We start from the raw sequence: 24,181 nt of genomic DNA on the forward strand, positions 1-24,181 counted from the left end.
CGGAGAGTAACTCGCGATCTGTCGACTTGGAAGAGGTTCTCAGATGGAGAAGAATAATTCACAGTGGATCCGTTTCCATTAATCGTCAGACAATCCTATAGACACCACAGGGTGACAGTGTTACAGTTTGATGATTGAATACTAAATTAAAAGGCATTCAGATTACTTTTAGTCATAACACATGATCGTGTTAACCGATTTCAGATGAATTAAATTGACCGTTTTCCCATTCTATATAGCTTACTATGGGGTACTTGGATCTATTATCAACATCATAGAAACGTTAAAACTATAGTTCCACCTACCACTAGGACACTTGAACTGAATATCACCCATAACGCCATCACTGTGACCGACGCATTCATCCGTTACTACCTGTAAAATTAAAAAAGAAAATTACTAATTGAAAGATTACTTCATGCTCTATATAATTTTGAAATCAACATTCAAAGTTGGCTTACACAGCATTTCCCTATTCAAGCACCGATTTAGACATGGATTTCTTCAAGGCAGACAGGCCCCTGAGATAGTTTTTCTTTTGTTTTGTTGCTATTTTGATGTGTTACAATTTTAAAAACCAATTCACAATAGTATGTTAGGGGCACCCTGTATGGAGCGCCAAATCAACATAAACTCAATTAATTGAAGATATCACCAATTCGATCAATTATTGCTATCATCAACTGAATCTTCAATGATTTGAGTTTATGTTAATTTGGCGCTCCATACCCCTGCCTTGGGGTTCAAATTCACGAAAAACCCACAAAAAATATGGGGAATTGTTTTTGAAAATCTGGTACTTGGGTATGACTTGTGATCAGAATAGCTCAGCCGGTTGCACCGCAGGCAGTATAGTGTAACGGTCTATGGGGGTGGTTTTATCTTTCGTGGTAACGCTTGCGTTACACGGCTCAACCTGAGCCTAAAGAGGGCTTGTGTGGCACAGTGGTTTAAAATTTAACACCCTTAACCCTTAACACCCTGATTTTGCAACATTGAGTTATCTCCCTTGAACCATCAACTTTTGATTACTCAACTCTATCACTCACCACTGCCTGCAACTAAAATCTCCTATTATTTACCCGCGTTCTCTATGTTACACTAAATTTATTAATACACGAAATCTCTGAAATTCTCTTCTCTATTTGTCAAGCTTATCAACACCTAGATTGATCACTGTTCGTTATCTTCACCTTGCATTGTAAGGAAGTCACAAAATTCCCTAAACACTCAGTATCTTCTGATTCGATTCTTACTCTTTTTAAGAGGCTGTCTACGATAGAACCATGCAAAACCAAAAAAATATTATGGAAGGTGTTGTCAAATTTTCAGACCTTTTTATGATATTTCAGAAGTATTTTACTAGTTATATCATATTTTGTGGCAAAATCGATGAGTACCTCCCGAACTAACACCTAATGGGCCGTTCTATTTTTAGCACAATATACACATCAAATTCACGCAAAAATGGTGTATTTTCAGCTAGTCATTAGAATATCAAAAGCAGAATAATCACATATAATTTCAGTTCCGCATAGTCTATTTGAACGGTACCTTTGAATTGGTGAACATAACTTTAAAATTCATTTTCCAGATTTAAGTCGTATAGTGTTTGAACTAGTAAGATTATGTAACTTTCAAATCAAATGCTATTTTTAGTGAGTCATAAAACCCCAAGAAACGCTTAAAATAAATAGTTTCGTGGTTTAAAACACAGAATTATGCATAAATTATCACTACTAAACGGGAATTTGGTTGCAAATGAATAGAAAGTCATTTATTTGGGGTATGAAATTCGGAAATTTTATCAAAAAATTATCTCCCTTTGTGGAACTCTCATGGGAAGAAGGTAAGGAAAAATGATTAATAAGGCAGATGACAACAACATGGAATTGGTGGAAAGTGATGGAAGATGAATTTATAGCCTTGGTGAAAATTTCAAGGAAAGAGGGTGTTTATTTACATCAGGATTGCAAGAAGTATACTTCAGCACAATTGAGATTTTTAAATGTCCATCCGAAATTGTGTGAATTCCAGAATCTTTGTTCACTGCACTGCACAGCTGGTGTGCATTAACTATGATCTAGACTTAACAGACATCATCATGCCTATGCCAATCATGGACATTGACTTTGAATAAAGAACAACATGTTGTCACCCATTACATGACAAATCTAAATAAAAAATATCCTGCATTTCCAATTTGGTTGGAAAACCCTCAATTCTAGAAAACCTTGTAAATCTCTGTATTTGAAATCAGACAAAATACAATTTTACAATTTATTAAAATGGTTAAATCTCTCAAATAAACAATCAACAAATTCTAAACTCTGTCTCAGTCTGTCTCAAGTCACCTAAATCTGTCTATAACAACTTTTCCCACCATTCGTATGTTGAAAAATCAATCAACACTCAAAAGTATAAATTATTCCTAACTCCCAATCTTTCTCCCAGACCTCCTGGATGAAAGTAAAAACCAATAACTAAAACGTAAACCCTTGAACTTAATTTCTTAGTGAATTTCCAACACTATTGAAATTCCTGAATAATTTCTAAATTCTGAATTCCAGTAATAAAACAACAGCAAAATTTAGAAATACATTAGCTTCCTCAGCTAAATGTATAAATTACACTAATCTGATAATAATAAATGAATTTCAATAAATTCTCTAAACTATCTGGCAGTATCAATTTAATAAATATTCAACAAATAGCAAATTTCAGCAAAATTCCTTGAATCTCCCCCCCCCCCTTTTTTTACACAAACATGACGTAAAAGTTGAAAAATCAAGATGGCGCTCGATAGGTAGGAGGTCATTTTTCCTGAGCACAAAGTTTGGAAATTTACGACTAAATAGTGAATATTATGGCAGTGTACTTCTAAGTAAGTGAGAAACAAACATTCTAACATCTAAAAGGAGTCTTTACATCGAGAAAAACTTGCAACCGTACTTTGAATACAGGATTATTCCAATTTCTGAGATTCGTGAGTACTATTTACGATTTACTACAGTGTAGTAGAGCGCCTCAAAAAAAAATTTGTTGAGTGTCTCCTTTGTCGAACTTTTAAATTCAGGTGCGTTATTATGGCAAATACCGGAGAAAAACAAAACATTGTCCGACAAAAGTGATGATACTGCTGGATCAAGTGATCAAACGTTGGCAGCCATTAGGTCTGACTTAAGGGAAATTAAAGAAAACTTACGAAAAACAGTGAAAACATGTGATCTTGAATCCATGGTAACAAATATTGTAACAGGTCTCCTTAAAAGTTATGAGAAAGAGGCAGAAAAACGTGAAACACAGTTAAAACAAAAAATAGACAGGCTTACAACGGACGTTGATAAACTAACGATGGAAAACGAAACCCTACGGGAAAAAATTTGTGAGGCAAATAAAAATAACAGGGATCTACAGAAAGAAATGAATGGAGTCCGTGATTTAGCGACATTTTCCACAGTGAAATCGAATTACAATGAACAGTACAGTCGAAAAAATAACATCCCAGAAACAAAAGGAGAAAACATCGTAGAGATAGTAAAATCTACATTGAAAAAGAAGGGGGGTGTGGAAGTTGACCATCGAGACATTGAGGCGGTGCACCGCATTCCAGGATCCAGACCAAACGCACCAAGACCAATCCTAATGAAGATGAGAAACAACGACAAAAAGGCGAACATAATGCGTTACAGATCTGCTGTGAAGGACTCGCCGAGTAATATTCGTCTTGGGGACGACGTCACCAAGGAGAACAGAAAATTGATTGTTCGCCTTTTAGACCAGAAGTGATAAAAGAATTAGATAGGTTACATGAGGAATATGTTTTGGTTCCAGCTGGCAAAGCTAGTAACAACATTGTCTTTGTTTGTAAGGCTCATTATTACAACTGTATTTTAAACGAACTTGGCATCAATTCCACTTTTGGTAATCATACTTATACTCCAACTGCCCTTTCAAAAGATGCAATTCTTCAAAACCATGCTTCAGCTTTAGACACATTTAATATTCCAGTCAATGGGTCGAATGAATATGAGTTACCGTACCTATACTGGATTCCTAAACTACATAAAAACCCTTACAAACAAAGATACATTGCTGGATCCAGTAAGTGCTCTACCAAGCCCCTATCTTTGCTCCTCACGAAAATGTTAACAGCTGTGAAGGAGAAACTTCAAACTTACTGTGCGACTACATATGCCAGAAGTGGTGTTAATCAAATGTGGATTCTAAAAAATTCTAAAGAACTTTTAGTAAACTTGAAATCACAGAATTTTTCCCAAATCAATAGCATTAAAACCTATGACTTTTCAACACTATACACGACCATTCCTCACGATAAATTAAAGACTAGACTTTTTGACATCATAGACAGTTGCTTCTTCAACAAAAACGAAAAACGGAAATATTCATATCTTGTGATCAGTCATTCAAAAACTTACTTTGTTAAACACCACTCTGATTCCACGCACAAGTACTCTGAAGTTGAAATAAAAAATATGCTAGAGTTCCTCATCGACAATATCTTCGTGGTCTTTGGTGATCAGGTCTTCCAACAGTCTGTTGGAATTCCCATGGGCACGAATTGTGCTCCTTTGTTAGCTGACCTGTTTTTATATTCGTATGAAGCAGAATTTATTCAAAAACTTCTACGTAAGAAGAAAAAATCTCTCGCTGTGACCTTCAATTCGACTTTTAGATATATCGACGACGTTTTGTCTATTAACAATGATAGCTTTCATTCACATGTCAATTTGATATATCCCTGTGAGCTCGAAATAAAGGACACCACAGAGTCGTCCACTTCTGCTTCATACTTAGATATTTTATTGAAAGTAGACATTAACGGCAAACTGACAACTCAACTGTATGACAAACGGGATGATTTCAGCTTCTCCATCGTCAACTTCCCATATTTGTGTAGCAATATTCCATTATCACCTGCATATGGTGTTTATATATCTCAACTGATTCGGTATGCAAGAGCTTGTTCTGGATATAGTCAGTTTTTAAATCGAGGTAAGCTACTGACAAACAAGTTGATGGTACAGGGATTTCAACAGTCTCGATTGAAGTCAGCATTTCGCAAATTCTATGGTCGTTATAACGATCTAGTTCGTCAACACAACCTCGCATTGGGTCAAATGCTGTCCGACGTGTTTCATACCGATTGTTAAGCCGTTCTTGGCACACTGATTTTGACTGCGGATAACTCCGTTTACCTGATCAGGATATGGGGCTCACGGCGGATGTGACCGGTCAACAGGGGATGCTTACTCCTCCTAGGCACCTGATCCCACCTCTGGTGTGTCCAGGGGTCCGTGTTTGCCCAACTATCTATTTTGTATTGCTTGTAGGAGTTATGAGATTGATCACTGTTCGTTATCTTCACCTTGCATTAACGATCAACTTTTTTTTTAGAAACATTACTTTTAGAAATAAGAGGTAAAACTATCTCTTATGCATCATATATCAAAAAAGAAAAGGAGGAAAAAGACTTAAAAGAAAATATCAAATTACTAGAAGAAAATGTTTGTGACAGCAATATCAATGAACTATGTAGTAAATAGCAAGAATTAGAAAACATTAGAAAAGATAAGTTGCATGGTATTTATGTAAGAAGTAGAGCTAGATGGATTGAAGAAGGAGAAAAACCATCACATTATTTTTGTACGTTAGAATCTTGAAATTTCACTAGCAAAATCTTACCAAGATTATAGTGTAATGATGGGACAGTAATTTATAAACAATCAGAAATATTAAGGGAAACAAAAACATTCTATGAACAAATATACAAGAAATGCAATTTAAACACAATAGACTTGCACAATGATCTTGGTATTGAAGATGTTCCAAAACTTTCAAATAAAGAAAATAAAGAATCTGAATCACTAGAAGGTAACATTACTATTGAGGAAGCCTCCAATACCCTTTACAAAATGAAATCAAACAAATCCCCAGGATCTGATGGTTTTTCTGCTGAATTATTCAAAATGTTTTGGAAGTATATTGGTCTTTTTGTAGTTAAGTCTATTAATTATGGGTACAAAAATAACAGTCATTCTATTACACATAGACATGGTATTATTACATTGTTACCAAAAGGTGACAAGCCGAGAAATATTTGAAGAATTGGAGACCAATTACTTTGTTGAATACTGTGTATAAAATTGCATCGGGTTGTATTGCGAATAGAATAAAAAGATACTTAGACAAAATAATTAATCAAGATCAAACAGGTTTCATCCCCAACAGATATATTGGAGAAAATACAAGGCTTATTTATGATATAATGCACTATACTGAAGAAGAAAATATACCTGGATTATTACTACTTATTGATTTTGAAAAAGCCTTTGATACTTTTTCATGGACATTTATACAAAAAGCGCTAAAACTTTTTAATTTTGGCCCTTCAATTAGGAATTGGGTATCGATTTTTAATACAGACAACATCTGAAATCAATCAAGGTGGTAATCTCTCTGAGAGAATCATTATTCAGAGAGGTTGCAGACAAGGGGATCCATTATCACCATACATAGAATAGAACAACTTCATTCTTTTCGGGAACGATCTTTATGTCCAAATTGATCCACACAATAAAAAAACCCAATAATAATATATAAATTCTTAAACTTGAAATGTCGCCTACTCAAAAGTGGTCATTTATAACCAATTTTCCATTTCGGATGAAAGTGAAAACCTTTACATAACAAATTAGTTTAATTACAATCTAATGCGCGGCAAGCCGCATTGCCTTTAAATTTTGAACCAAAAAAAAGGCTAGGTGTAATTAAAATTTCCCAGAGGGGGGGGGGGTGTTAATGGGGGCAAATCGATAAAGAAAAAAATGACGTTTCGAAATTCCAAGCGGGTGTTCTATTATTTAAGGCAAAATCTATTAACAATTTTTTTTTAAAAATATTATATATTTGTATCTAAAATCATATTTTTAGTATATTTTCTAAAAGTGGGTTTGAATTTTTTTTCTTCCCCAACAAAACAATATCTAATAAGAAATTTGAAGGACCAATTTTACAAAAAGAAATCAATTTATCTTGATGAAAATTTACATATATCAAAGCTCAGAATTTGTTATTCTAAACTCCATTGTTAAAAATCATATATCAACAAAATCACATACACCATTGAGAGTCGGCAGTACTAGATTTACCGCCCACCGGCTCGACCTCCTATGCTGGAACTTGATTCGCAGCAAAATCTGGCTGAAAATGAATCAAGTGTGGCGGCGCCAAAACCGCTACAGTTTTATACACATTTTTAGAAGAAGAGCTTGACGATGATAACGACGAAGTAATTCATTGCCGCAACAATGCCGTATGTGTCAGTTTTATTAATTAGACATCTATTGATAGCGTTCCATATAGTTATTTTGACACAATAATCGGACAACCATACATAAACTACTGTCTGTCCTAGCCTCTCTTGCAACTGCAAGTGGCTTTTCTAGAACTATTTATTTAACCCTAAGAAAAATAAAAATTGGCAACTGACCTGTAAGATTGAATGAGTCGTAACTAAACAACTCACATTTTTTGTTATTTCATAAATGTAGGGTCTTCGAGGTGTATGCATTGACAAAAGTGATGAAATGAATAATAAAGATATATGTTGTTACAAGATCTTGTAAAAATATATGCATAATGCACTTATGTAGAAGCTGCTGTTCGTTAATGAAACTGACAAACTTGCATATCTACATACGACGTCATCTTGGTCCCGCTCACGCCTGTCAAAAAATTCGGAGCCAGCGGGCCGGCCTGATTGATGCGCACGCATAATCGGCTTCCAATCAAGTGTTCAGTCGGTCAAAAACCGGCGGCCCGGTAATACCGGCGAGGTCGAATTAAGACAACCAAGTCTGTAAACAAATTCTACCAGTTTACAACAGGACTATAAACCATCGTAAATCAACTGAAAACAAGTTAAACTACAGGAAAACATGTCATCATCCATAAAGCTATGGTTTACTTTCTACAGGATCCCATTTCAAAGTCCCTGGCAAATTAAGTAAGCTAAAATTCTACAACTTTGCCACAGCTTACGATCAGCTGATTTCTACTAAAGTCAAAACATATGCTCAAACTATTTCAACACATACAAATCACTTAAACTTTTCAATAATCACCTATCAACTACACGAAAAGCATAAATTATACATATTCCTGCCATGTCAAGTCAATATACACAAATACAAGTTCCTCTAAACTTTCATCAACAATCAGATTCAATAACTCTGTATGAAACCAATCTGTCAAATCACTGGACTGTTACAATATCCTTAAAAGGTTCATTATTTCTTGTCATGATTCAAATCCGCCTCACGCCACACTTCTATTTTTGATTTCGCATTTTCAACCCCTTTCCATATTTTATATATGATTGTGTCAATATAATGTGTATATTTTCCTTTACCGTAATAATCTAGTTTGAATGCATATCTATTACAATATGTATTTATATAAACGTCATTAAATGAACTTATACAAATGAAGTCAAGTGGAACTATCCTCTCAGTGGACAATTTTATTCCAGGGACAATAATATTTAATTATTTTCCTTCAACTTTAGAGTAATTACTACCATTCCCAGACAATAAACTGTAGATTTAGTAACATGAAACCCAAATTATGGCCATATTTACAGTTCCGGATACAATTGTTGAAGAAAAATGTTATTGACAACAGGGAAATTATCACTATTAAATTCATGACAATATACATCTAAGTTTTAAAAACCCAGAACCCAAATCATGGCAAAATTTAACGCTCCGGGTACATAAGCTAAACAGTTTTTAACTACAGAGTAATTACTAACATTCAATGACAATAAACTGTGATTTCAGTAACCTGGAACTTGGCGAACAATAACACCCCTACTAACGTTATTGTTATTTAAATTTACACCACGTGGGTTTTTTGACCCATTAAAAGGTTAGAGGTGAGGTCAAATTCCGCAGTGAAGGAAACCGGAAATAAATCTGCCAAAGCTATAGTCATTTTCTATATACTGTAATAAACATGTATCATCAATGCAAATGCATATTAGAAAATTCAATTAAGTACTGTCATACCAGCGATGATTGTGAAATAGTGAAAAGCTCAGGAAGTCAAAGTCATTTAAAGATTTAGATTGTAGTTTAACTGATATTTAGTCTTATTGTCGTATCATGAGGGGAGGGGGGGGGTCTTTTCTTCTTTTGTGTGTGTGGGGGGGGGGGGGGATAATTCCATTGTTTATAACATATGCAAATAAAGAAATTGGGGAGACTGCTTTCTTCCATTTTCATTTATAGTGGTATTTAGGGAAAAGACAGAACTGCAAACATATATGCATATATTCATGGAGAATTTGTATAAAAAAAATATCTTTGGTAGTAAGTTTTTAACGCCCCAACACCCCCCACCGAATTAAGAAATCAAGAATTTTTTCGAACTTAGGAGAGAAGTTCCCCCTCACCGATTTAGGATTTTGTAGAGTGGGCAAGTCACAGGACAAAAGATTTTTTTTTCTCTTGTCAAGGATTTTTAACAAATTAAGTTATCTTCAGCATTGGTTACAAAAAGAGAATATTTTGCATTGAAAATAGAATTGGTGAAGAAAATGTGCGATTCCTCCCTTATAGTATAATTGCGACTCATATAAACTGCACAAAATAATATATCACATTATAAGTAAATCATCAACGTCACAGAAAAAATTAAATTGATGTTATTGTTAGATTCTATTACTACACTTCTATAGCATGCTATTTTTAGATTTATTCCTCTTTAAAGATATCTCATAAATTTTATACGATATCTTATAAAACTTACAAGATATTTTCTAAAGTTTATTAAATATATTAATTGTATCCTTTATAATTGGATATCTGATAAAAGATGATAAAATCTGTTATATATTTAATAAGTTATCTTCTAAAACATATATCTTATGTCTTTTAAGATATCTCAAACTTAATAAGATATTTTATACGATATCTCAAAAACGAATTTTTATAAGACATCTTGTTAACTTTATAATGTATCATATGAATTTACTTTTATAAGATATATATCATAAAACATATAAGATATCTTGCATGTATATTATAAGATATATCAAAGTTTGAGCTATATCTTTTTTTAAAAATATTGTTTATGAGATATCTTATTTATAAGATATGTAAGATAACTTATAAAGCTTGTGAGAAATCTTATAAAACATTTAAGATATCTTATGTTTTATAAGATATCTGTTAAACATGATATCATTTGATATACAAGATATCTTATTAATATATATCTTAAATATTTTATAAACTGTATATTATATGAGATATATATCTTATAAGATTTATTAGATATCTTATCAGAAATAGAAGATATTTCATAAATTATATACGAAATCCTTAAAGGAATACCTGTTAGATATATTGTTTAAATATGGCGTGCCATACACCTCACTTAGGAAGAAGCTAGATTAGCAGGATTTATACAAATTATATGAATATATACATATTTTCTATATATCTTAAGAAATATCTGTGAAAAGCCTAATATGCATTTTCATAAATTTAAAACTTAACGTACTAATTTTACTCTTTATGCTAAAGCAATTTATTAGCAAATGTGAATTATTACTACGGCTGTACGTGATCTGCAATACATGCAAGCAGGTAGTTATAGTTATACAGTATCAAAGTTGGTTAAGAAGTACTATGTACAAGTTACTACTCATAAATGGAAATTCAATGGTTGAAAATTTTCCACATTTATTGAAATATACATAGTTTTCTTTTCTATATGTATTGATCAGAAAGTAAGACAATGTTACACCACTGTATCTGCAAAAGTTTAATATGTCTATATATATATATAATCAGATGCTGAAATTTTATAAAATTTAATTCAATATCAGTATACATGTATATACATACATTTTAAAGTCATAACAATTTTTTAAAACTTCTTGGAAGTTATTTTTATAACTTTAGTCTGTGACATGCACTTTAGAGCATCCCAGATTACAGGATTTGAAGGTAGATCCTTAATGTAAACTGATGAATTCATTTAGGAATGTGGACTGCACACCAGCTATTTCCTCAAAATGAATCTCTGGAAGAAAAAAACCACAATGATCAATATAAACTATCTAAATTTTATTTTCCAGTATGAAATATGAATACTGATTGATTGTCTTAATTACTCCTTCTATATATCTATTCTGTTTCAATTTAGTATCAATAGCATTAAAGACAAGAGGCCCATGGACCACGTTGCTCACATGAGTTAACGTGGCCCATATTTAAAGATTGTTCTTGTATATTTGCATGTAAAGCTTTGATCCTTATTGTGGCCCCAACTTACCCCCGTAACCATGATTATTACAAAATTGAATCTGCATTATGTCAGGAAGCTTTCATGTGAATGTAAATTTCGTTGTCCCAATGGCTTCTTGAGAAAAAGATTTTCCCTATATATTTGTATGTTAAACTTTGATCCCCTATTGTGGCTACACCCTTCCCCTGGGGGGGGGGCATAATTTTAACAAACTTACTTAACAAACTTAAATCTGCACTATGTCAGGAAGCTTTGACATAAATGTAAGCCTTTCTGGCCCAGTATATCTTTGAAAAAAAATCAAAAGATTTTCCTTATATATTTGTATGTGAAATTTTGATTCCCTATTGTGGCCCCATCCTACCCCTGGGAGCTATGGTTTTAACAAACTTGAATCTGCACTATGTCAGGGAGCTTTCATGTAAATATAAACTTTGTCTTACTTTCTGGTCCATTGGTTCTTGAGAAGATGTTATATTTTCCCTATATATTTGTATGTAAAACTTTGATCCCCAATTCTTGCCCCATCCTACCCTCGGAGGCCATGATGTTATCAAACTTGAATCTGCACTATGTCAGGAAGCTTTCTTGTAAATTTGTGCTTTCCTAGCCCAGTGGTTCTTGAGAAGAAGATTTTTAAAAGATATTTTCCCTATACCTTTGCATGTAAAACTTTAATCCCCTATTGTGGTCCCATCCTATCCCTAGGCGTCATGATTTTGATAAACCTGAATCTACACTATGCCAGGAAGCTTGCTTGTAAATTTCAGCTCTTCTGGCCCTGTGGTTCTTGAGAAGACTTTTAATGATCCCACCCTATTTTGTTATTATCTCCCCTGTGAAGGGTGGCAAGTTAGGCTGAAATTAACACTATGGTTCTGGAGAAGAAGTTAAAAAGGTTGTACAGATGGACTGATGACAGCAAAAAGTGGTGATAATTGCTCTTTCAAGCTTTCAGCTCATGTGAGCTAAAATCGATTTTGAATTTTTCTTTGCTATGTGATTTATCTCTACCTACACTACATATACACTATGCCTATTTTACCAGAAAGAAAAATTTGAATTATAACTTTACATATATATTTTATGATTTTTTTTTCAAAATAGATATTTAATATAATTAACAATTTATAGAAGAGAAACAAAATACCATAATCACAATTTGAAACTAAAGATTGTTTATTAGGAAATACAAATGTCTCCCTGAGCTCCCCAAATTGGAAGTTCTCCAAATGAAACTGCCCCTTATTGTACTGTATGGTATTGAGGAGAAAGCATGAGCAGAAGCATATAAGCACTTATGAACTCCAATAAGCCATATAGAAGTGTTCACAAATTATTTTATACCCTCCACCTCTTAGATTTTAAGAAAACAATTGGATCTTCCTATCCCTACAATATATGCCAATCTGCAAATGGCATTGAAGTATTGTGAAAAGTTTAAGTCTAACTCTGATAATCCATATCAGAGGAGAAGCATTCACAAGCTATTTAAACATCTTCCACCCCTCTTAGATCCACGATAACTTTTAGGAAAATAATTGGATCCTCCCGTCCCAACAATATGCACATCTCCATATGACAATGAAGCATTGTACAAAGTTTCAAGTCTAGCGGATAAGCCATATAGGAGGAGAAGCGTTCACAAGAATTTGTGACAGACAGATGGACAGACAGAAAATACAAAAACAATGTATCGATCCCCCTGGAAGAGGGGAGACATAATAAACTAACTGTAACATCATGCTTCAAAATACTAACAATTTATACTAAGACACTGAATACTTCCAATTTACACATCCAAGACACTGTACTATTTGATGGGCAGCAATTAAAACATGGCTTCTAAAAGGAAAAAATCATGCACTTATTTAGTATGTAACAAAAAATGTAATATTATGAAATTATACGATTTGTCAATAATTAAGATTCAGTATTCCATAAAACAGTCTGTGTCACCTGCAAGTGTACTAATTATACTCAACCAAGACAGAAATACAGGCAAAGTGATAGCATAAGCAATAATGTATCTCTTCATGAAAATATTTCTAAGATCTGCTACATGTATAATTATTAGCTTAATTCTTATAATCTTAAAAATTTTTACTTGTATCTGATGAAAGTTTTGAGGTAGAAATTGTGTTTGTGCCTTTGTATGCATGTACATAATTTGTAAATGTAGTTGTACTTCTAAGTAGATTTTACATAATAAAACACTGAACACATATACATGTACTTCATAAGTTATGTTACATGTACATATACAACCATGCATAAAAAGATGTTTAAATACTATAACAATTTTTTAAGAAACATAATTATCTGCATGCAGGATATAGCTTGGTTAAAAATTTAAGGACAGATAAAATGATCTCGCTATATAGACAGAATAATCTCCTTTAAAATCTTGAAAGCATAATCATTACATTCAATTATAGAAAGATGTGATACCTTGACAAATCTAGGATTCCTTTGAGGATCTCAAAATACATTTGTTCAAAGGGTGGTGAATCACTCAAAGTCCCCAAAAAGTTCACTGAAAGCAGACACATGCACAAATATGTATTATGATTTGAAATTTAGGCTAAAAATATAAATTGCTGTGCAAGTCAAAATAATGGCAAGAGAAAAAGAATTCCATTTCTCTATGATGCACTTCCTTGTATTGAGGTGTACCGAAGACGAGTCGAATATACCAGTATAATTTTAATTCAGATTGAAACATATAATTCGTAACTTTTTTCTTTAACTGTAAACAATTAAGTTTTAATATTCTGATCACAATCTCCATTTAAACAAATTGATTATGTCTTATTGAACTTATTTTCACTTGTCAATGAAACTTTTAGATTTAGTTTGATTAAAATTACTTATTATAGATAAAATTGAATTACAGATGTCAAGTTAGCGGCACTGATGTGATAACAATCACTAACAGTATCCAGGAAGGAAGGAATGATGTCAAGTCCCCCAATAGTTTCTTCAATGATCTCTTCAACAATATATGTTTATTTTAAAAACTACGGGTAGTGTGTTTAATTTAGGGTCAGAAACACAATATTTATTTAACGCCTTAATTCATGCTTTTAAATTTTCAAATCTCCATCAACATACAATATAATAAATATTTTGATCAGTTACAATTGTATTTAATTCACAAATCTTTTTACAATTTAAGGCAATTCAGTTAAATATATAGCACAAACTAAAACATATAAAATACTTAACATTGCACAGTCAGCTTTTCATTAAAGGAAGCTTATAATTACAAAATTCTTTACTTTAGGTTAAATAATACTCAGTGCACACTATGATCCTAACTTGGCCAAACTTGAAAAAAAAAATCCATGTAATATGATCATGCAAAATAATTTCTTCTCCTAAATTTCTAGAACAGCTTCTGGGTGATCACAGCTCAATTTTGATTTTTGAGACTTAACTGTTTAATTATGTTGCGAAATGTAATACTAAAAATGAAACAGCAAAGGTTTCTTACAGACAAAATATAGTTGATGTATATAAAACAATAGTTAATTACAGTGCCGTACAGTGTAATCCTAATTGTGATTCAATTATTTGATTTAAGATTTAAATTTTTGTACAGATTGCCCTCTAACATACAGATACATGACTAATCTAAATATGAAAAAGATTATTGATATTATTACATGTGTGTTTCTGTAATTATAAGTTTGCAATAGGAATAAATAAATCTAAATTAATTAAAAAGATCAGAAATGCATGTAGGTATTTCATTCATAAAAGGAGAATTTTTTTTTTAGAAATGACTTATGAAAATATGTACTGCTTTTAATGCAAGGTGAAGATAACGAACAGTGATCAATCTCATAACTCTTACAAGCAATACAAAATAGATAGTTGGGCAAACACGGACCCCTGGACACACCAGAGGTGGGATCAGGTGCCTAGGAGGAGTAAGCATCCTCTGTTGACCGGTCACACCCGCCGTGAGCCCCATATCCTGATCAGGTAAACGGAGTTATCCGCAGTCAAAATCAGTGTGCCAAGAACGGCTTAACAATCGGTATGAAACACGTCAGACAGCATTTGACCCAATGCGAGGTTGTATTGACGAACTAGATCGTTATAAGAGTACTTGTGCGTGGAATCAGAGTGGTGTTTAACAAAGTAAGTTTTTGAATGACTGATCACTAGATATGAATATTTCCGTTTTCCGTTTTTGTTGAAGAAGCAACTGTCTATGATGTCAAAAAGTCTAGTCTTTAATTTATCGTGAGGAATGGTCGTGTATAGTGTTGAAAAGTCATAGGTTTTAATGCTATTGATTTGGGAAAAATTCTGTGATTTCAAGTTTACTAAAAGTTCTTTAGAATTTTTTAGAATCCACATTTGATTAACAATGTATCAATAAAGGAAAAAGTTATGATGTATATCCATGTATATTGTCTTGTCACATTAATATATGTGTTAATGATTAATATATATCATAAATGCTTGCATAAATAAACGTTAGTAATACATGTGTGTGGTTACAGAAACTCAGAGCTATAAACTGCCAATCTGTAAATGAGTACGAGACCTGCACAACTCAGGAATTTTATATGTTTTCTACTATGATTTTATATAAATCAAAGACTGTGATATTTTGCTACATATAAGATTAATGCATGATCTGATAAAATAACGCATTGTCCACTGGTGTCTAATATGCACATTTTATTTACCAGATTTAATATGCATGTTATAAATGACAATTACAACCCTGCATTAGATACAGGGAGGATCCTGTTAAATATAATGCACTATCCCCTGATGTCCTTTGCAGTTTTGTGATCAACTTTTAAAATTATCACTGGTACATTATATACTTTGGCAATGGTTACTATTTTTATACATGTATACATCTAGTCATGTTCTAATTTCCATTTATTGTTGCTTTCCCTCCACTTAAAAACAATCAATAATTGGTCACCTTTGAGTGTATATACATGTAGTGTATGAAAAGGGTGCTATATAAATATGGTATTATTATTAAATCATATCATATAGGGAAAAGTTGGAATTTTTCATTTACATATGTACCAAATGATAATCATACAAATACATGTCATATACTTTTCATTCATTTTAATTTTCTTAGGTGTGCTGCATGCATCAATGAGTTTAATTATTAAAATTTTTACATATCAAAAAATTAGGAATGGGTAGTAAAAACACCCCCTGGTCACCACAATAGATCTAATCAATAAAATTTACTTTCTTCATAAAATAAATTCACTTTATACTGCTAAATTAGGAAAATGATTATGTTTCCATCAAAGAAATATTAAGTTTCAAAGTTTTAAGATACTTGCAATGCATCTTTCTTTGCTTGTAACATGCACATTCACAGATACATATATACCTCAAACATGAAACAGACTATGATATTTTCTGCGTGGAAATGGTAAATTGTATGCAACATTTCAGTGTTTGATAAATTGAACACAATCCCTATGCAACATTAAATTTTAATTATCGCACTTTGAAATAGAAAGATGTCCTCTCAATATTTTTTTTCACGATAATCAAGACTTCTTTCAAAGTTGGCCTAGGTCCAAATCTAAGGACGATAACTCTTTCTTACCATTTCTTATCTAAGCTTTATTAACTGATGGCATTAGGAAAATAATGCATTGATACATAGATCTATATATTGCAAAAACAAATAAAGCACGATATACCATAATTTCTAATTGATACTTACATCAACACTGGAATTCCTTAAAGCACATCCATATCCGGTAGAAAATTCACCGGGTCTCAGGTAGCTCGTGTTGGAGTCTCGGAGCAGCGAGATTATATTTCATTCGATAGTCTTTGATTTTACGCTCTACTTAACACCGATAAAGAATATGTTCCGAACACGTTAGTAGGGGTGAATAAGCCTATTCATGATTGGGCACCGGTCGCGAATCGGGAGTTTAAAATCCGCATTGATGGTACCCGTAGTTACAGTAGATACAGTACCGTACTAAAACGCTGTCCAAAATACTTAGAATTCAAAACAAATAATATTCTGCGTTCTTTGTTTTGTTTGGTAATATAAAATGATTATATATTGCCCTTTCAAAATTTGTAATGCAAAATTGTAAAATTAGTGTAAAGTCATAAACTCTCATAAAAATCTATGCAAAGATTTATATGCTGATGTTTTTCTGCCTATACTGGTTAAACTTTTTAACAAAATTCTTCAGACTGGCAGAATGCCAGAGTTATGGAACCTCTGTACTTTGTACAAGTCTGGTGATCAAGGAAATTGCAGTAATTATAGAGGATTAAGTGTAACAAGTTGTCTTGGTAAACTTTTTAACAGATTACTCCAAACACGTCTTAATAATTATTTAGAATCTGGAGGATTATTAAGTCACTTTCAGGCAGAATTTAGGAAAGGATATCGTACAACAGATAACATTTTCATCCTAAAAACTTTAATGAACAAATACTTGTTTAAAAGAAAGAAGGAATTATTTTTATGCTTCGTTGATTTTTCAAAATCTTTTGATACTGTATGGAGACCAGCTCTTTTGTATAAAATTTTAAAAAAGGGAATTGGTGGAAATTTTTTCAATATTATAAAACATATGTACTCTACTACAAAATGTGCTGTAAGACAGGGAAATTTATGTAGTAACTTTTTTAATACTACATTAGGAGTTAAACAGGGGGACAATTTAAGTCCTACTTTATTTAATATTTTTGTTGATGACTTTGAAAATTACTTTGATAAAGTAGTAACTTATCCTGTATCTTTAGGTGATATAACTTTTAATCACTTATTTTTTGCTGATGATCTTGTTTTATTATCAGAGTCAGCTGAAGGCCTCCAAAATTGTATAGACACTCTTTCAAAATATTGTATAGAATGGAAGTTGCATGTAAACTTAGAAAAAACAAAGGTTATGGTTTGTTCTACCAGGAAAACAAAGATCAATTATGGATTTTATTATAACAATTCTACTATAGATGTAACTGATAAGTACAAATATCTTGGTATAATTTTACAATCAAATGGCAATTTAAAACATGCCTGTGAGGATCTTGCTGCTAGAGCCAGAAAAGCTTACTTTGCCTTGAAGCGTAAACTACCTTTTGGCTCTGATCTCTCACAAAACTTGTGGTTAAAACTATATGAATCAATTATTGTCCCAATTTTAACATACTCCTCAGAAATTTGGATCTCTGACTTTAATGCAAACCCCAATAATTTTGATAAAACTCCTTTTGAAAAAATTCAGAATTTTATCTTGAAAAACATCTTAGGTGTACATAATAAAGCATCAAACTTGGCAACAAAAATGGAATTAGTGTTCTCCCTATTCATGCCAAAATATACCAGCTTGCTATTAAATACTATTCTAGATTGGAAAATTTAGCAAAATCTAATGATAATCACAATGTTTTACTAAGGAATGCTTACTTGGAAGATGTACACTTGGCTAGTGAAAATAAAAAATGCTGGCAAACTTGTATAAAATCAATACAAAAGATGTTAAATGTTAACGTTGACACTGAATGTAAAATGTTTATTCCTAAACTTAAAAAATTCTTTGAAAATAAATTCTTTTCTGAACTTCAACATATTAACAACACTCAAAGTGGTAAGCTCTCATTTTATAGTACATTATTCAACCATGATGTTATGAAACTAGAAATCCAACCATATTTATGTCTTCCACTTCCTAAGAATTTAGTTTCTTATCTTACCAAATTAAGAATAAGTGCACATAAGTTGTATGTAGAAACAGGTCGATATTGTAATCCTGTCATTCCTAGAGAAAATAGATTTTGTTTTCATTATCAAACTATTGTTGAAGATGAAAAACATTTTTTACTTGATTGTCCTGTGTATGAACATATTAGAAAAATGCATTCAAAACTACTAGATATTAATACCTTATTTTGTTTACTAAATCCACATAACCTTGTATCTACAAAACAAACCTGTCTATACATCAGAGACTGTTTTAATGTTAGAAATAAGTTTTCAACAGTTTGATATTTTGTAATGTATCAATATATATGTGTATCTATGTATGGCTAACAACACATTCTTATATAATGTGCTTTAGTGCCAATAAAGAATTGAATTGAATTGAATATATCGGTAAAAAACTGACTGTAGTACTGCACAATGTAGCGAGATAAAATATCACAATCGGAACTCCTCGAATGTCTCGCACACTCGACATAGATCTCGGATGTAATACGATGGCATCCATGAGTGAATTTGATGCATTGCCAACTGGCAATGGATCAAATTCACTCATGGATGCCATCGTATTACATCCGAGATATCTATGTCGAGTGCGCGAGACATTCGAGGAGTTCCGATTGTAAAATGTCAGCCTATTTATGCACGTAAGCATTCATGTTTTGTAGAGTTTTGACAAGGACACATCCTATACACAGTCATTCTATGACTTAAATGCAAAATAAATATATTTAAAAATTGTTTATCTTGTTTGGTCGGACTTGTCGAAAATGAAAGTAGCAAATTAGCAGGTGTTGTTGAAACGCGGTACGGAACATGGAATGGAATGTCATGAGTTCAATTTTTGTTCAAACCAGCTTGACATAATCTACATTTACGTACATATTTTATAAACATCAATAAGATCATTCTTTTTGTTGTATGTGTTTCTGTGCAAGTGGATAGAGCTGTAATATTTCATTAGTTATACAAGGATATCTAGAAAACTACATGTATTGTGATTATGTTAAGTAAAAAATAAGTTGAATTGATCCCCATATAGTTTAGAAATGGTAATGATTTTCATGCATATTTTGTGAATTTGGAAACACATAAAGAAATAATTTTATAATTCAATTTAAAGTTAGGAAATACAATATTCTATTATTTGTATAATTAAACGTTCAATTATTTTATATCTTTATTTTTGTTGTTGTAAATCTACCAGTTGGTAGAAGTTACATTGTACAGTGTTGTATCGTCGATATATGTTGTTACAAGGTGAAGGTCAGTTGATCCGAGTGTGTATTGAATTTGAAGAGCAAATCAGAATGTATGCTATAGGCCTACCAGTGCTTATAGCTTCGATATATCCATTTTCTCGCAGTTTATCAGGGTCTCTGTCCAAGCGATGTTTGAAAAGGTGACTTGGTGTGTTTTTTAAGGTAAAGTTCTTGCTCCAACAAAAAAACTATCCATGTCTTTTTTCTCGTACCTTCCTTCGAAAAATTGAAAAATACTCAGTCTAAATCCTTTCTACCGACAACTAGTACACCCGAGCACGGCACAGAACATCTTAATGCATTATTATTTACAAGCTGTTAACGTGACAATTGGTTTTTTGTCGATTAAATCTAATCTGTTTATGAAATGGCTAATAGATGTTTTCAAACTCGAGGACGCATATGACGTCACACAAAATGGCGCGTAAACTAGCGAGAGAAAATATGCATATCGCAAGATTTGAATTTCATCGCTTTCAAACTCGAAAACTACGCAAAATATTTCATTTAAAACACATTTAAAGTAGTTTTAGGCATAAAAAGAGTTAATTTTGCTGAAAAAATGAAAAAGTTTAGAAACATACGTTGTGTCCTTTAAAATTGAAAAACAATCTCATAAAAAATATAACATATTTTACACATGCATTTTTGTAAACTTTACAAAAGGAACAGATTTCCCCCCTGAATTTATATAAAAATCAGTATTATGTCCTGTGACATTTTGTTATTATGCTTTAATAAACTTCTAATATTGACTTTGTCTTTGCATGGTCATTTTGTCCAATTTTTTTTTATATCTGTACCCAGGTTTTGTCTTGTGACTTTTACCCCAACTAATCCCTTTGTGTATAATATACATGGGATGTTCTTTACAGCTCAGCAAGCCCCTGGCTTTGTTTCTCATTGTTCCTTACCTACAATTACTGGGTGAATGACTTTGTGAGGTTGTAATTTGCCATCTCATACTTTTATAAGCATTTCATATCATGATCAACATATCATGCTATTTCAGTCAATATTATAAATAATTCATTTGATACATAATACATGTATGTAATATTGTAGGCTTATATGGTGATATTTGGAAAATAATGGCAAAGCAATTCTCAGCATGAACATTGAAAATTATGTTGCAATATACATCACCCAATACAAAGGCAAAGGATACATTTTAATTTTTACGTTTAAATTCATCTGAAATATTGTGAAATTCATAATCATGTGAATGCATAGCTGCAGAACTGTAGCTCTCTGAGAAAATATTAATTGGTACAGATCTGTCCCAATATTTTCTCAGAGAGCTACAATTTTGCAGTTAGTGAATGTGGTTAACTTATACTACCATTAAGATATGTAATCTCTTTCTAATATTTGTTTAATTTGTACCTTTTTCATATTGTACAACAAAGTATAATTTAATGCACATTAATCCTCGGATTATAATAATTTTTTTAAATTATTTTTTTTAGGCTTAATTTTTTTTTTATTTATTTGTACAAATAGAAATTAAGTGCATCATAATATATACTTTTAAAGGTAAGATGTACAATTGATATATAATCACTCATACCAACCATTCATACTCCACTCAAACATTTCAAAACTATGGATTATAAATTTTGATTAGTGCAAAATTTGTTAATTTCTATAAGGTCATTTCAAATCTTTTAAAATCATTTTAGTGACTTTTTGGGGGGAAAACACCTGAAACACTTTAAAACCAATTTAAATGGTCCAGGTCAAGCATATTTTGCTTTTAGGCCAAATCTTTGTAAGATCATTTGTGCACTTTGACAATTATTTCTAAATATTCGGGCTAGTATAATGAAGAAGTATGGATGTTTCAATTTTCATTAACATTTAATACCAAAACCATATCTCCTTTGCTTGACCAAAAAAGCCCCCCCCCTCCACACACACACACACACACACAGTGAGGTCTAGATCCGCCACTGTTTAATCTGTGATTTTGGGGCGAAGTTGGATCAATTTCATTTTATGAACAGGTCCAGTGGTACGATGGATTTTTCATTTTCAAGACAAATTAATAGAAATATAAATTGTTAGCCAGTAAAAAGAAGTAATGATTTAAATCAGATACTTGGAACAGTGTTGATGTTAACAGGGACCTATATACTAGTTAGTATATAGGTCCCTGATGTTAACTTATGAAATTCTTATATTGTATACAAGATATTATCCAACAGATAGACTTTTGCAATTATATCTTATGCATTATGAACTGTAGCTAAACAATATCACTATTAAAATCTTATGTCCATTTCCATGTAGTTGGGAATCAATTAAGCTTTCCTGGTTCCGATTTTGATTTAATTTTTATTTTGTGAACATAAATCAATATTTGTCTAATCACAGGAACCGGTAATTTTGTCTGTAATGATAATAATGAGAGTCTATACGATACCATCCCCCCCACCCCCGTGTTTTTATTAGGAGGTGGTATTGAATACACCCGTAAATATCATTACAGACAAAATGGTAATATATTTACAAGTGCACTTTACGTATTGTTCTCCACGGGCAAGGGCACAGGCACCGGAAGTATGAATACATGTATTTAGAGATTGGTCTTCTACTGGTATATAATAAAATGAATTTTATTATACCGGTAGAAGGCCAATCTCTATACCGGTAGAAGGCCAATCTCTAAAGCTTACAAAAAAGCGTGAAACGATTACATGAATCGAAAGAGGGATGAAATAGACTACGAATTCATACATTTCAGAGAAATTATTCCCACCCCAAAAAAATATGAAAAAGGTGGGGGGGGGGGGTAGTAATATCCATAGTTAAGGTGCCTGTGGGCAAGGGCGCATCCAGGAATTGTTTAAAGGATGAGCGGATTGCGACCCAAGTTTGTGCCTATTCCGCCCCGGCCCCAAAGATGGGTGAATATCGCAAACTGGTAAAATGACCAGTTTTGTTTAAAACTATGGAAGTAAAGTGGAGTGACTACAACCCTCTCGATCCGCCACTGTTGAACAAGAACTACATTACGGGGATTAGGAAGCACAGGGTTCATTTAGAATAATTGTAATCTTTAAGGAAATCTTCGTGGAGCACATTATCGCAAATAGTTGCTGAAATTGAACCTTACCATAATTCCGCCGGCGAGGATTGCAGCTATTTTCACTTTCACATCGCAGGAGGTGCGTTTGATGAGCTATCAACTTATACAGACAGTATCTCCTCATATCTACATGTACAGGGGCGGATCCAGGAATTGTGGTTACGGGGCGCCACTTTATGAGGCAGTGGGTCCATGGCGAAGCCCTGGTTGGGGCCCAGGGGGCGAAGCCCGCGGAAACTCCTGGGTTTTACAAATTTTATGGGGCTTGAAATATTTCTCCTATTTAGTCATTTGTACTACATGTATTTTCTATCATTTTAATAAAGTGAAATTAATAAAATGACCCAAATTTTAAGGGGTTTTTTTTGGGGGGGGGGGATATTAAGTTCTCCCAATAAAGTAATTAAAAAAATTAAAAGATTTTGTCATTTATTTCTCCGCCTGCGCCCCCTCTAAATCCGCCACTGATGTATATTGCAATAATCTACCAGAATATACTGACACCTTATAGGTGATACTTCATTAGTACAAATGGACACCACCACCACCATCCCTCCAAAGGGAGGGGGTGAGACTAACAACGAAAGGGGGAAAACACATTCCGCAAATTATAATGTACATGTAACAGGCTGTCTTTGCATTTAGTCCGAGTGTTTTCAGTTATCTTTTTAAAAATTCTATATATTGATTGCAACACAAACATCCTATTATAATTACATGGCGATGATAAAGTCTCAGTAAGTTTCCACAAAG

The 24,181-nt window shown here is 32.6% G+C and overlaps 1 protein-coding gene and 1 long non-coding RNA gene across 3 annotated transcripts in view; both read right to left on the reverse strand.

The window, feature by feature from the left end:
* The window catches only part of LOC125668853 (sushi, von Willebrand factor type A, EGF and pentraxin domain-containing protein 1-like), a 337,072-nt gene that overhangs the window by 305,443 nt on the left and 7,448 nt on the right, over positions 1-24,181 (reverse strand). For both annotated transcript variants that reach the window (XM_056161741.1, XM_056161742.1), the window contains exon 2: positions 306-375. In XM_056161741.1, the coding sequence (XP_056017716.1) occupies positions 306-375 (70 nt within the window). The remainder of the gene's footprint in view (positions 1-305; positions 376-24,181) is intronic.
* Positions 13,113-17,498, reverse strand: LOC125669454 (uncharacterized). Its single transcript, XR_008802172.1, has 3 exons — positions 17,069-17,498; positions 13,792-13,876; positions 13,113-13,185 (listed from the first exon to the last, which is right to left on the reverse strand). It is a non-coding gene; the product is annotated as an uncharacterized LOC125669454 (long non-coding RNA).

This window comes from Ostrea edulis, chromosome 4 (genome assembly GCF_947568905.1).
Source record: "Ostrea edulis chromosome 4, xbOstEdul1.1, whole genome shotgun sequence".
NCBI lineage: Eukaryota > Metazoa > Mollusca > Bivalvia > Ostreida > Ostreidae > Ostrea > Ostrea edulis.